Source organism: Clarias gariepinus, chromosome 2, assembly GCF_024256425.1.
Source record: "Clarias gariepinus isolate MV-2021 ecotype Netherlands chromosome 2, CGAR_prim_01v2, whole genome shotgun sequence".
NCBI lineage: Eukaryota > Metazoa > Chordata > Actinopteri > Siluriformes > Clariidae > Clarias > Clarias gariepinus.
Genome location: NC_071101.1, coordinates 50,542,851 through 50,558,552, shown reverse-complemented (window position 1 = coordinate 50,558,552; position 15,702 = coordinate 50,542,851). Strand labels below are relative to the sequence as shown.

The following is a 15,702-nucleotide window of genomic DNA, read 5'->3' as shown; positions in this document are numbered from 1 at the left end:
TTGAAACAAGAGCGGTGGTCAAAATGAGGAAGCGCAAGATGAAAGCCCGGAAATCAAAAACTGAGGTGATTAAATCCAAATTGTAAGACAAAAAAACGAGAAACGAGAAAACGAAATAAAACAAACTGGGCAATGTGAAAGCATGAGAAAGTAAATGTGAGAAAATTAAAGCAAAACACACAAAATAATCCAGCAGTTTAAGCAACACACAGCACGTGCGTAAATGGTAAAGTAATAAGTAGTAAAATGGGAAACAGGTGTGCAGACCGGGCGAAAACAGGGGTGTGGGATAGGACACATGATGGTCTAAGGAAAACATGAACACACGGGGAAAAGTGACAGAATAGGAAAAGATGGACAGGCAGGGAATGAGTCATAACAGTCACTTTGTTTATGCTCGTTCTGTTCCACTATAAGGCTATACAAAACTTTTACCCGACTGTTTTGCACCAGAAATATAATTACTCTTTATAATCACAGATATAATCACTCTTAATCACTGTGCATTTTAGTGTGTCCAACACATCAAACCTTGAACTGGAATAAAAGAGTAAAATACCACTGTGTGTTTCATTCCATGTTGCCAAGAACAGTGGGGTATTGCACAAACCAAGATAAGGAATTAAGCTGGGATTTTCTGGTTATCCGGGCTGAATTTAGCCCTGACTCGGTTGCATGAAGGGAGGCTAAATTAATCTACATTAAGTTACTATGGAGATTTACACTTTGCAGCTAGCCTGCTCCAGAGCAGGCTAACAACCAGGCTAAGATTAATCTTAGTGATTTATCGGCTAGTTCCTCCCTAAATCCTACTAGATATTAATGTGTTTTAGTCATTTCATGGTCCTGCATTAAAAAACTAGATATACTGTCATTCATTTATTTATGCGTACTGTTATTTTAATTATTATTGAAAACTGCTGTTTATTTCACTGTCAGAGGTTTGATGAATATATATATTATTCGAGATTTAAAGAGATTTAAAACACCCAGTGAGGAAAGCACATTTTCCTGAGCAATTATTACTTTGCTGTCCACAATGAATGCCAACACAGTGCAAAAGAACTATACTATACAATATGAGAAATAGAATATAGACTATGTATATCTATATATGCAAGTATACAGTAGAAATGTATTGTTGAATGATAAAAAATATCAATATATTATATTTTATTGCAGTTGATGAGATAATAAGAAATGGCTCCTGAATTTGCAAATGTGGTTTCAATTAAGTCTGTAACGAGGTCAATATGTAGTATATATAGACTAAAGATTTGTGTGTTTCCTATCCACAATGGCTTGCCCTTTGTTGAATGATGTAGTTGATGAGGAAGTTTTAATACTCAGAAGAGCATTCAGGCATGAAAGAGTCTTCCGAGATAGGGCAGACCCATTGGCCTTTTCAGACGAATATCTGACTGTGAGGTACAGATTCTCAAGTGATGGCATCAGATATTTGTGTAGGTTGCTGGGTCCAAACATACAGCACAGGACCGCACGGAGCCATGCTCTCACTGTCCCACAGATGGTCTGCATAGCACTGCGATTCTTTGCAAGTGGCATGTTTCGGTATTCTGTCGGTGATGCAGAAAACCTCAATAAAGCCACTATTTGCCGCACAATAAGAAAAGTAAGTCTGGCATTGAAATCTCTTGTGCACATATTTATCACCTTCCCTGGCCACAGAAGATTCATCCACATCAAGGAGGAGTTCTACAAGATTGCAGGTAACATGAATAATAACAGATTTTTTGTGTTATAGCTTTTCCTAATGTAATTGGTACAGTGGATTGCACCCATATTCGTATCCAACGCCCCTCAGGGGCACATGAGGGAGATTATGTGAACAGGAAATCCTTCCACAGTGTCGATGTTCAGGTAAGAATAAGTAATGGTTACTGTCAGCTACATAATTATTCTGTGCATTAAATTACCTTAATAGGCTATATATTGTTACAGATGATCTGTGATGCTGACTGCCTTATCACAAATTTAGAGGCAAAGTGGCCTGGCTCAGTCCACGACTCCAGAATCTTTCGGGCCAGTACAATTTACCAGAGACTCTCTCTAGGTTAACCACCCCATTTTTTTAAGCACCTTGAACAGCAAGAGTACAGTACTTGTAAGAATTATGTTTTGTATTCACAGGTGAGTTCTCTGGTGTGCTGCTGGGGGACAAAGGTTATGCCTGTGAGACATTTCTGATGACTCCCCTTACAGACCCCCAAACCCCAGCACAGCAAGCTTACAAACATGCCCATGCCAAAACCGGGGCTCGAATTGAAATGACCTTCGGCCTCCTGAAATCCCGATTTCAGTGCCTGCACCACCTGAGGGTCTTCCCAGACAGAGCCTGTGACGTGACTGTTGCCTGCACAGTGCTGCACAATATTGCCAGCCTAAGAAAAGAAAGGGCTCCCAGAGTTGCTTTGGATGTTGATTGGGACAATGCTGCCATATTCCCAGATAACAGAAATGGTAGACTTGTTAGAGAACAATACATTGCAAATTATTTCAGTTAATTTAGTTTTGATTTAGCCCATCCCTTGATAAAGGATAATGTAGGCTATATAACTTTTTCATGTGTACATGCATTTTTTTTGGCATCAGTAGCACACACTGTGGTTATCTTCCCAAATTCTAGTTCCACTTCACTGGATCGATCACTATAAAGTGTACCTGACAGTCATAAAAAAATTGTAGAAGACCACAATGGTTTTGGAATATTTTTCTTTTATTATTTTGCTGTTATCACTTGTCAGCTTGGAGCTGTGGACAGAACAAATTATGATGATTAATTCATTGGGTTACAGTCGTGGTTACAGTATGAACTGAAGTCACTTACTTCTGTTTGTAGTTTCTGGATTTCCAGTTCTAGTTTCCTCAGTGTCTTGCGTTTAATTTGCATGTCAAGGTCCATGTCCTGCAGCTTTCTTTTGTTCACATCAATCTTGACTTCTGTCAGCTCGATCTGTCTCTTAAGATGTGTTGTGTAGAGATATCTGACAGTTTGTGAATTCTGTGAACACCTTTTTGTTAGCATAGCACAATTTTTGCATAATGTAAATTTACTTTAGGCAATACTCACTATGTTACCAGGCTGCTTATCAGACTGCCCAATGTCAGGATCCTTTAACAAATGATATTTTCTATTAGTACCACTTCCCTGACTTCTTATCTGTTATAAACTTAAAAAATGTGTCCATTTCCACAAAATTGACATGATACCTCGAGCCTTCTAGAGTCCAGCGACACGGTCTCATCATCGGCAGAAGTGCACTCCACTGCTGTAGATGTGGCTTCCCTCTGCCATATTCATTACTGGTATTGATATTTTTGACAGAACACGCAAAGCCAATGATTTAATAAAGAATACTCACCGGCAAATCATAGTCTGGTGGCTCCAAAAGTGTAAGGGTGTTACCAGCCACTGCAAGGTAAAGCAAAGTCACACAGTCCACATAACAAAATATAAATGGATTTCAATATTTTCCATGCGCAGTAGTATGGCAATAATGTACATTGTATGAAGAGGCCAGTATCCCTTGCTGGGCCAGAGTCAGTGGCTGTCCCTCCCTGGATCCCTTCAATCACTGGCTTCCCTTTATTTAAGTCCAGGGCCAGCTCCTCTGCTGGGGTGAAGTCTTGGGTTGGAGGGCCACCCCCCGTACCAGTAATATGACTTTTTTTGTTTATGGCTAAAATCAGCACAGATAATAAAATGTCAGCAAACATGTCACCTATGTTCTCAGCAAACAAGTCACTTACCAGCCTGCAAAATATTCTTGTATTTAATCTTGACTTGCTGCCAAGTCCTTTTTTGGCCAGACATGTTTGTTCTTTAAGAGGAATAGATAGATACAAATGATAAAATAGATTTGATGGATAAAAATAGAGCAAATTATCTGATTATAGATTACATCAAATTAATTAGAAACAAAACCTACATACAAATAGATAAGAGTAAAAGGATTAAACACATTAGAGACATAAAATAAACTAAATATATCAAATAGATGCACATAGTGGGTAAGTGTTTGCAATTATTCTTCATGTTAAATGCATGTCCACTGGACACATTTAAGGCAAAGTATACAATTATTTTTGAAAATGACAAGTAACTCCTTGAATTGTAATTATGAGGGTTTCAGTGGAGCACTGGTTATTTGGACTACTTACGCATTCAATCGGTCCGCTATTGTTTGCCAGGCATTCTCTCTTTGCTTTATTACAGCAGCTGTATTGCCTTTTTTACATATTATATGTTTCACTTCTTCATACGTTTCCATAAGAAGCTGTTGCTCATTAGGCGAAAAGTATGCCGCACGAGTTTTGTCCATTTTTGCATCGGTGATTCTGTGATCGATTTCGTGATCTTTTTAAGAATACCATGAACGCGCATTTATCCAAACTATATACACCTGGCTTAACATATCCGCGCGTTCTCATCCTAGTTCAGCAAACGTGCAACGGATTAAGCCAGGATGCACTGATTAAACTAGGTCAAGCCGCGACTGTTCTGTTATCCTGGCTTTCTTAATTCTACTTTTGTGCAATACCCCACAGGTAACTGCGGCTAAATCTCAGACTGATTATTCTAAATTTGTGTATAAGACAACTCAGTAAGTGTGTGACAACCTGAGCCTCATTCATTCCTATCATTAACATAATTTAAATAGTAAATATGAATGCCAATGTACAAATTCTTTTTGCTATGTATTGCATTTGCATAACCTAATTAATACAAAATATAGTATTTTATAAACAGGGAAATGATGGTTCAACCCAAATTGTGTGTGTGTATATATATATATATATATATATATATATATATATATAGTATAATACAATCTATATGTGTGTGTGTGTGTGTGTGTGTGTGTGTAGGTACATATAGCTGAAACAATGCTGTAAAACTCTTTACATAGCTTTACAGTTGTTCTGCTTTAATGCAGCTCTATGTAAAACTGGAATACAGTTTGAAGTACAATTTGGTGTACAGTGCTAAAGATCTTTAAAAATTAAATGTGTTTTTGCATGCTAAACAATATAATTAACCAATATTTCAAGGCTATTAACAATATGTTTTTACATTCCTTCTTTATTATCTTGTAAATGTTTTTATAAATCGCACGTAGAGAAAAAAAGTAATCAAAACCTCTCTACCTCAAAATACATTTACAGTGTATTATATGCTATACTAACTTTATTATTTAAAATGTATGAATATTTTAGCATGTTTTAAAATAAGTGATACTTCATGAAAGGACATTGATTAATTCAGAGTCTGTTTGGAATATTTGCAGAGTAATAATTATTTTAACACATCTCCTAAACCAAGGATAAAACAGAGCATAAATAAATGGATTAATGGTGGAATTGAGATACATTATTACAAGGACTTTATGAGAAATTTCTAGCTGTAGGTCAATAACATCACCTAATAAACTGTAAATGAAATATGGAAGTAAACAGGCCAGAAACACAGACACTAAAATGCCGAGGACTTTAGCTGCTTTTCTCTCAGATTTCAATGAATGTGAGGTGATTTTCTGTGTTTTAGGTCGTGTGTGATTATTAAGCTCTCTGATAGCTGTGGCATGTTTCCTAGCTATAACAAATACACGAGTATACAATATGATTATAACAGACAGTGGAAATATAAATGAAAATATAAGATCAATTACAGTCCAAACATCATTTGGAACTGAGAAACACTCACCAGGACACATTACAGAACTCGTGAAACTTCCACTAAAATGAGAGAACACTACATTGTATAGAAGACACACACACCAGTTAGTAGAAACCACAATGCACATTATTTTTACAGTAATTGTGTTTGTGTAAAAAAACGGGTTTGACAGAGCCAAATACCGATCTCCAGCAATCAGACCAATATTATAGACAGACTGATATATTAGGAAAAAAGAAGTGATCATCAAAGACATGCAGCTGCCTGTATTAAATATCCAGCATGACTCAATTGTCCAGATGAACAATAGCGGCATCACTAAAGCACCAATGAGGAAATCTGACACAGCCAGAGAGAGCACAAGTGTGTTTGTCGGTGTGTGAAGCTGTTTGAAGTGAAAAACAGAGATGATGACGAGCATATTTCCACACACTGTTAGCAGAACCACAGCAGCTGAACACACATACAGTAAAACATAAACTGCAGGAGATACAGATCTCTCTGGACAGGAGTAATGCTCACAGCGACCAGACAGGTTACTCTCACTCAGATTCATGAATATAGAATTTCTAGAATGATTAAATGCTTTACAGAAATACCTCAGATTTGATACTCATGTAAAAGCCTAACTGTAAAAAGTCACAATCAAAGGAACTGTGGCTCAAACTGCTCTGATGCTTTTATAGTTTACAAATTAGTCACACTCCCCGAGTTTATGTGACAGCAAAATAAAACCTATATGATGTAATCCCTTGTGTACGTGCAAGTTATTTACAAGTTCTGACGCGTGTCTTTTGTTACACAGTGTCACTGACGACCCCAGACGTTTAGTTGATTTCTTTGTTTCTTGTTTATTTTCAACATCAAAGTACAACGGTTGTTACAGTTTCTGGCATAAATCCACTGTAATCACGACAAGTCGCTTGCTGTGTTCTGTAGCTTCGATAGATTACAGTTACAACAACTTATTTTACTGTATTCCTTTTAGCTTACTGTCTCACGGTCAAAAGCTTGTGTGCTCCACACCTTTCTGTATCCTTCCGTGTCTCAACAACAACTAACAACTAACGTGCGTGATAGACATGAAACTGCATAACTGTGGGATGATGTCACAGAACAACACATGAAATGATGCCACAATACAAATTATAAGTATGATACTTAATGCTTAATGCTTAACTAATAAACTGAAATAAGATAAACATAACAACAAATCACAAGAATGAAATATGGCCCTTACACCTTGCTAGAAACAAGTGCCTCCAGAGAATTTATCCTGTGTGTATCTTGGTGTGTAGAAAATCCTCAGCTGATCATCAAAGTGAACAAATTGACAAAATATATTGGACAAAAATAGATTAACAAATTAGTGTTTAATAAACATGTGTAAAAAAAAGTGATGTTACTTTCCTGCACCTGAGATAGCCCTTCACCTTACAGCACAACAAACCGTAGTTATTGCTTGCTACACACAAATTTCAATTTCAATTTTATTTATATAGCGCTTTTAACAATAGTCATTGTCTCAAAGCAGCTTCACAAAAATGAAAGAAATTCATTAAAAAATTATAATTAAAAAAAATATAATAATAAATTGTGTATGTGTGAGAAAAATGTGTCTAGATAATATTGAGATGAATGAATGAAATGTCTCTGATGAGAAGCCAAGGGTGACGGCGACAGTGGCAAGGAAAAACTCCCTGAGATGGTAATAGGAAGAAACCTTGAGAGGAACCAGACTCAACAGGGAACCCATCCTTATTTGGGTGATAACAGATAGAGATGATATAACATCATGTGTGTTGTGCAGGTGAAAGTTCAATATAACAGAAGTTGTGTAGATTAACATGAAGTCCAGTTCAGCACAGGGAGTCAGTAGGTGCAGAGGGCAGATGGGGTCTGGATCACTGGGAGCACAGGAGCAGGATGTGTAGCTCCAACCATCATAAAGCAGAATTCAGCTGGAGCTGGTCCTTTTCTGGATGCCTCAGGATCCTCGCAGGGTTGGCCTTTGTCTACTGAAGCTGGTACAATCTCCAGATGCCTCGGGATGGGTAGAAAAGTACAGAACAGATGGAGAGAATTAGCGTAGTTGCCATTCAGGATAGATGTACTGAAGTATGAAGTTATGGGATGAGTTATGCGTATGCCAGATTAAAGAGATGCGTCTTGAGTCTACTTTTAAACTGGGAAACTGTGTCTGAGCCTCGAACACTGTCTGGAAGGCTATTCCAAAGTTTTGGAGCTAAATATGAAAAAGCCCTACACCCTTTTGTAGATTTTGAAATTCTGGGAATTACCAGAAGTCCGGAGTTTTGTGATCTTAAGGAGCGTGGCGGATTATAGCGTATTAGAAGACTGGTTAGGTATGTGGGAGCTAAACCGTTTAAAGCCTTGTATGTAAGTAATACTATTTTGTTATTAATTCTAAACTGAACAGGTAGCCAGTGCAGGGATGATAATATTGGTGTTATATGATCATATTTTCCGGATCTAGTGAGAACCCTGGCGGCTGCATTTTGGACTAACTGAAGCTTGTTTAGACAAAAAAAACAAAAAAACACATTACTTTCTTGTTCCAACAAAAAAAAATGTCACTTCTCATACTGCTGTCACCGGTGTTGTCATATCATGTGCGGTATGTCACATAATATACGACATATATGATAAGTCATTCGACCAGGAACAACTGGGACACTTTTGGCATGATAATACTGCTCTTTACTTATACGAAGGACTGATTCACTTGAATCTGAGTTGATATTTGATTTAATTACCATAGTGCTCATTACAAAAAAGAAACAGTAACTTTTGTTATGCTATGATTATTGTTTAAGTGTAATTTTCATGTAATTACAAAAAAATTTAATATGATGTTTTTTACGTTTGCTAAACAGTTTATGGATTAACATGTGTTTAGCTTGTTTAAATAATTTTGTTGTATATGTTTACATTATTATTTAACTAATATTTATTAGAAGTAGTGAGTTAACTATTATTGATCAGAGATAGTGATGATGTGTTTTTTTTTTTTGGTTTTTCATTTACTGTTATTGACTACTCAGTTGAATCCACTTTGAATGATTGTTGTGTAACCCGCTAAGCTGTCAGACACAATAATTAAAAGTGATTCTAGAGTTGATCCCCATGTCCCTGTAGTTGGCTAATGACTATTTTCCAGTTTGAAGCAGAAGCTGATGTGCAAATTCCCAGATAACTTAACAGTATAAGGTATTCCTGTAAACACTGTAAACATTAGAAAACCTCTGTCTTCATAAACCGGACTGAGAAAATTCAATGTGATCATTGTGTGCATTCTTGCTGTCTGTGTGCTACTGTGAGGATGAAGGTGTGTATCGCAAAGGAAGTGTGGAAGAAAAGAATGACAATTTCCAGGTCCACAATCATAGGGTTGTGGATCGGGCAGAAAAGGTTCATGCCAAGCTGGGTGCATCATGGTTGGAAGGAGTCCAAAACATAATTGTTGATACCGTGTTGACAAATTGGAAAGATATTAGCTGATGTACATCGGTGCTGTATCCTGGGGTCATTGGTTGTTTTTGGTCTTTCAACATCATCCACCCTACCATGGTAACAAGTAATAACTATTGTGCAAATGAGCAATTATCAGTCCAGTTTTTTATGTTTAAGAAGGCTGGCTTTTGAAAAGAAGCTGTTCACAGTCTGGATGTGAATGCTTTGGTACCTTTTTCCAGATGGCAGAAGGGTGAAGAGTGAGTAAGAGGGGTGTGTTTAATGAGCCTCATTTCTGCTGGCCTTGCAGATACAGTATGTGGTCTAAATCTCTTCGATAGAGGCAGGAGAGACCCTCATGATCTTCTTGGCAGTCCTCAGTATCCTCTGTGAGGTCTTGTGATCCAAGATGGCACAATCTCCAAACCAGACAGGGATTCAGCTCGGGTAGACTGTAGGAAATTCAGTCCTAAACTACTGAGCGACTGCAGTCACAAGTCATCTGAGAATAGCTGTCAGCATAAGCCAAGGTCAGGATCATCTTCGTAGAAAGGTGAAATTGTCCCCAGTCACCACACGCATCCCAGGCAGACCACACAGGGAATCCATGCGACAGAATCGCCAAATAGAAGCGGTGCACTAGGATGGGTCAAACAGGTCCAGTGGGCAGAGAGGGTCTGGATCACTGGCAGCATAGTAATGACATGTGTAGCTTGACAGAAAGACAGGGAGAGGGAAAGTGAGAGAAGAAGAGAGAGAAGAGGAGCGAGCAAAGAAAAGACATAACAGTTAGGTATGGTCACAGTTACATAATCTATAAGATGAATGTATATCTAGAGTACAAGCAGGGACTCCGGCAGGACTAACTATGATAGCGTAACTAAAATTTAGAGCTAAAAGGAAACACAGACATTAGGGCTCCCTGAGTTGCAAAGCAACCAATCACCTCACCGTCAACAAACCTGAGTAATCAATAAGAGTGGGGAAGACAGAACCTACAGATGGTACCCAAGCGGTATTCTGGTTTTATTGCCACGCCTTACTGTGACAGCATTTGAGTTTGTGCGTTTGTTGGCTTTTACCGCTGAGTGGCGCTTTATAACTATAGACCGACACCTCGGGCATCAGTTCATTCTCTCAAGGATTAATGTGTTGCAGCTCCTTTAGAGCTGCTCGTAGTAGCGTATAAAATAAAGTAAAACATTGTAGTCAAACAAATTCATAATTACAGTACAAATGTAAAATTTAAATTAAATTAAATCTTATTAGGATCGAATTTAAGCAAAGTAAACATTGACTATTGGATTTTGGACCTTTGGATTTTATCATGTATAATTAGAAAAGCTACGCATGTAGGTTTTTTTGTCATCTTATATTTTGTGTTCTTTAAATTTGTAGTAGATTTATAAATTGAAATAAACAAAACTAAATAACCATAAAAATTCAAACATTGTCAGGCTGTGCTACTGCGTCAGCAGATGTCAATGTGTTTTTGCGTTATTATAAGAATTAAATGCAGTAGGCTGTAATAATCATCATAATGTTCTTTAATAAATAATGAAAACATTTTTACAAATTACATTTTTACATCCCAGCACCTCAGTTTCGCTGTACCACCGCTGGCAAAACCTTATAAAATACAAGTGAAACATTTAAACAAATTTACCATCACAGTACTAAAATTACAGTACAAATTTAAAATTTTAATTAAATATAGTAATTTCGTCTTTTATATTTTATCATGTGCAGCACTCGCGTAGCCAGAAAACTCTGGGTGTGCATTAGAAAAAGTGGGTGAGCCACAGGTGTTGTTAGATTTATGGGCAAAAACTATATAATAAACCTTTATAATGTAAGGGTCCGCCCCTAGAGGTCACTGTTTTTCATTTTGTAGTTTTTTGTTGGCTGACTCAGTTTCCCAGCAGGCACCTCGGTCAGGTGATGTGAGTGCACACCTAAACTGAGGTAGCCATCAATCAATCTCTATAAATAGCTGTTTAGACTGGGAAACTGGGTCGAGCATTTTTGCTATCACTACTGTCACTTGTGTGGGCATTTAGTTTTAGTTTGTTTTTGTTCTTTGTTTAGTTTATTTTGATTTTAGTTGTGTTGACTTGGGCTCTCTTATTGGCAATGTTTCTGTGTATGTTCTGTGTGTCTCTGTTAGTGGAGCTGATTCAGTCCTGTCTTCAATATATGTAAGTACTGTGGTTGTTGTCCTCCTGTGTTCTTGTGTGTGTAGCTAGAGTCAGGTAAGTAGTTAGGTGTGTGTTTGGCTAGGAGCGTGTTTAGCTAAAATCTATGTTGAGTTACAGTAACTAGCATGCTTCTAGCCATAGCCCCTTTGTGTCTCTAGCTGTCCTGTGTTTCCTCTCCCCCTAGTGTCCCAGTGCGCCTAGCTTTAGAGTGCCGCCCCTTCTAGCTTTGGAGTACCGACTAGCTTGTTAGTGCCGCCTCACTTAGTCTTGGAGGGCTGCCTCGCCTAGCCACTGGGTATCCTCTGTCTGTTTCTGTGCCCCCATTTCCTAGTGTGTGTTAAGCTATTAGGTAAGTGTAGCTTAGTGCATGTTGGGGCTAAAGACATGCTTAGCTAGGTGTATGTGTAGCTAACTGCCATGGTTAAGCACAGCTTAACTATGTTTAGCTAAAAGCCATGCCTAGCTGATTGCCATGTCTTTAGCCCTCGTCCCTCTAGTCTCTACGCGTCTCCCTCTAGTCTCTACGCGTCTCCCTCTAGTCTCTACGCGTCTCCCTCTAGTCTCTACGCGTCTCCCTCTAGTCTCTACGCGTCTCCCTCTAGTCTCTACGCGTCGTTTGTGTGTCCTGTTATGTTTGTCCTCCCCCTGCCTGTGTCTCGCCACAGGACGTGTGATGTGTCCCCCTGCCTGTGTCTTGCCAGAGAGCCCTTGTTAGCACAGTTAAATATTGTTTGAGTTAGTTTGTTCCTTTGTTTGTGTCTTTATTTAAACTTTGTTTAACCATCATTAAAAGACTTTTTTTTTTTTTTTTTTTTTTTTTTTGATTACACAACCTCTATGCCTGCTCCTTTTGCCCACAGCGTTCAACACCTGCCACTACACCCCGTTCGTGACCTATAAGCTACTGTACATAGTCTTTATAAGACTCTACTTATATTTAAGTGCATGCACCATGACGACAAAACATTATGATGTTGTAAAATTATCAACGCAAACAGAGATACAGCGCTATTCTCGATCAGCAAACTTAAGTGCCCCAGAAAATGAACAGAAACTCTGTGTATACTCGCCTCACAGTGTGAAAAATATATACTTACAGAAAGTGAAATGTCTGCTTTTAAATAAACTAATGGGAAAAAAAAATAGCTTATGTAATAATTACTGGCGCATCCACTGCTCCAGAGATGACGTGATGACGTGATGACATGATCACCTTCATCATAGTCGAAACCAAAGACATCAACTTATTAATTAATTATTAAAATGGCCAGTCAGTTTCCCTGCTGTTCTCCCCAACGCATTCATAATCATATTCAGAGAAAGGCTTGCCTGCGAGATGTTGTGCGCGCGCGGTCCACTACACAGCAAAAATGTGTTAGTATATTATGATTGAAATAAAACGGCTCACATTGGCATGTGTTTAGCACAGCCCCGCAAAGACAGCGCTTATTTAACACGTATAATTTTGTGTTTGTGGTATTTCTGGGAAAGAGAAATCTCTTATAAATCTTTTATATTGAGGCATGCATTCATCTGACTTTAGATCAAAACTCGGCAAAGTGAAAGAGCACACGCACGCCGTGGGTTACGCGAACATTTTACATTCACTAAAAGGCTTATTCACAATCACATTTCAGCCATTTACAGACATGCATTGTGCTATGTTGTTGCTACACACTTTCACTTTTTATCTCCCATTCTATCGAAATGCTGCCGACATGAGCAGCTTTTTTTTCAGTCATTATAATCACCTTTCATAAAGAGAGGCGACATATACATGCTAATTAAACGCTGCATTTTTTAAAAAAGTGAAAGCATGTGAAATGTGAGCAGCTTTTTATTCAATGCTGGACATAAACAGCTAAAAGCATGATAAACATTATTCTTTTGATTATGTTTTTTTTGCTGTTTGTGTTCAGCGTTGAATAATTATTTGAAACTAAAGCGCTTCATGTAGGTTCATGCCACGAGTCATTTTATCATACAAAGACCACTGAGCTTCCGCGGAATCCAAAATTGACATTTTTACCATTTTTTAATCACTGGAATGGAAGAGAAAGTTTCCTTATCATAACACGCCTTGTGTATTGTTTTTTATTGCTCGATACGTAACCCATTATTTTTCATGCTATTTTACAAAAGGAAAATACAAATGGAATCATTTTATTTGGTTTATTATCTTTTAAATTAAATCTAAAATTAAAACATTGTAGAGTAATTAAAAGCATGCATGTTATGATAAGAAAAATCACATTCCAGGGAGTAAATACGGTAACAATGTCAATTTTAGAATGGAGAATCCACAAGATTTTAAATTTACACAAATTTAAGAAGAGGCCTAAAGCAAGATCCAAGATCCTCCACTTTGCTGAAACCATGCACAGTGGGGAGGGGTGCATTTTAGTTTCTCAGAGTGTATAGAAGAGAACAGCTGTTTTATACCTGGCGGGGGTAAATAATTTGCATTTAAATGTTGCCTGACATTGCAAAGCACACACAGTAACACACTCTGAAAAGTCATTTCAGCGCTGGTCTGTTTTACAAAGACACAGCGGGATCAATGGATTCTGTGATGGTGGTAAACAGCCCCAATCGAGGCCTGGTTCAGCGGGCTCGATTCAGTCAGGAATCGAGGGAAATTCATCTGCCAGACACTCTTTACACGGATATTTTCTTCAGCGAAAGACTATATTAAACGGCGTAGATTTACGAATCAAGCTGATTCGCGCAAATGACAAATTTTTTCTCATACATCTGAGTAATCGGAATTATAATCAGAAAATACTAGGAGCATCTCTCCTTATCAAAAAAGTATCAGTTTCCGCCACAGTGTGTCTAGGTCACAAGGTCACGAGGCAATGCCTTGTATCCTATTTCGTGTATAAACGTGAGGACTACTTTATCCTGGGGTCAGTTCTTCGTACGTCGCTTGACACATCCGAGATGAATTGACACATCTAAGATGAGATCATCGTGCTAATTACGATCTGGCTAATTCGGTTCTTCGAGCTCACCTGTTGTTGATGATTAGTATATCTGGATTGAGTTGTCCAGGATTATTGCGCGCTCGTGCGTTGGTTTAAAAGGCGATATGCATCGACAGTAGAAACACTGATCACAAGCCCTCCGATTGGTTGACGAAATGGAAAAAGAGCGGCTCAACTTTTTTTTTTGTAACACGTGTTATGCGCTGAAATGCCCCCCTGCCATGGATTGCCCCCCAACATAATCGCTATCAAATATTATATTAGAACATAAATTCATAGTTTATTGGTTTACAAATTACATAAGACAAAATAAAATAGGCAATGTATATGAATTGTATATGAATTGTATATGAAAAATAAAAATATTAATATTTTTTTTAAATACATGTATACTTTTATATTGTTTATTTTATAATAAAATTAGTTTCAATTTATCATTATAAAATATATATTTTTAATATATATAAATATTTATTTGCATATTTTTATGACAAATCCCTGAAAAATAAATGTGTTATAAAATAAACATTATACAAGAATTTGTAATAATGGTCTTGACGGCTGTCTTGTGCCTAGAGTTTATTATAATAGTAATATCATATTTGATAATAATAAACCTCTGAATTTATGTTCATATATAATATTTGATAGCGATTATGTGTGTGTATGTGTGTGTATGGGGGGGGGGGGGTTGGTCCATGGCAGGGGGCATATACTTTTCTTTTCCCACGTGAGTCAGACGTGCTCTTTAACCAATCAGATTTGACCTCGCCATTTCAACCAATCATAACCCGCCAGGAGCGCAGGCTAAATCCTGTTTACATGAAATAAACCTGCAGGTAAATAAAGCAGGTTCAAGCTTATGGATATGTTGCTATGACAACAAGTACTAGAAGCGCATCGAAGAACGAAACAATCCAAGATCAGGACAAATCCACAACAATCAAATCCAGCTAACTGAGTTAGCGACGTACGAAGAACGGACCCCTGGAGAATTCCCGTGTATGTAATCACAAGAATCTGTTTCTGGGGGCTACCCAGAGAAGAGAAGAGAGATAAAAGTTATGTTTAGTCATACTGTATAAGGTGAAGGTATATTTAGAGCAGAGCGTGAGCAGAGACTCTGCCAGGGCTAAAAATAACAGAAAGGCCGAAAAGTAGAGCCAGAAGGAAACGCCCCTATGAGGGCTCCCTGAGATGTAAAGCAACGAGTCACTCCACTGTCAATAAACCCAAGTGATCAATTAGAGTGGGAAAGAAAGTATCCAAACATACCAGTTCAGCATAATACTCTATGCCAATGAGTACCCCAAATCTGCTCCTTTACCTAACATAAGTGTTATAC

At 37.8% G+C, this 15,702-nt stretch overlaps 2 protein-coding genes across 2 annotated transcripts; one reads left to right on the top strand and one right to left on the bottom strand.

The window, feature by feature from the left end:
- Positions 1-1,297: 1,297 nt before the first annotated feature.
- Positions 1,298-2,525, top strand: LOC128541560 (putative nuclease HARBI1). Its single transcript, XM_053512036.1, has 4 exons — positions 1,298-1,730; positions 1,766-1,881; positions 1,963-2,074; positions 2,152-2,525. The coding sequence occupies exons 1-4, from the start codon at positions 1,298-1,300 to the stop codon at positions 2,523-2,525; spliced, it is 1,035 nt and encodes a 344-aa protein (XP_053368011.1).
- Positions 2,526-5,261: 2,736 nt separating this feature from the next.
- LOC128515700 (trace amine-associated receptor 13c-like) lies at positions 5,262-6,254 on the bottom strand. The gene has a single exon (XM_053489828.1). The coding sequence runs from the start codon at positions 6,252-6,254 to the stop codon at positions 5,262-5,264; it is 993 nt and encodes a 330-aa protein (XP_053345803.1).
- Between the last annotated feature and the right edge of the window lie 9,448 nt (positions 6,255-15,702).

Excerpts from the sequence above, each read along its gene's own strand:
- LOC128541560 (XM_053512036.1), top strand. The coding sequence starts at position 1,298 with ATGGCTTGCCCTTTGTTGAATGATGTAGTTGATGAGGAAGTTTTAATA. Across the intron at positions 1,882-1,962 it reads TCCACAGTGTCGATGTTCAG|ATGATCTGTGATGCTGACTG; the intron begins GTAAGAATAAGT and ends ATATTGTTACAG. Across the intron at positions 2,075-2,151 it reads TTACCAGAGACTCTCTCTAG|GTGAGTTCTCTGGTGTGCTG; the intron begins GTTAACCACCCC and ends TTGTATTCACAG.
- LOC128515700 (XM_053489828.1), bottom strand. The coding sequence starts at position 6,254 with ATGAATCTGAGTGAGAGTAACCTGTCTGGTCGCTGTGAGCATTACTCC.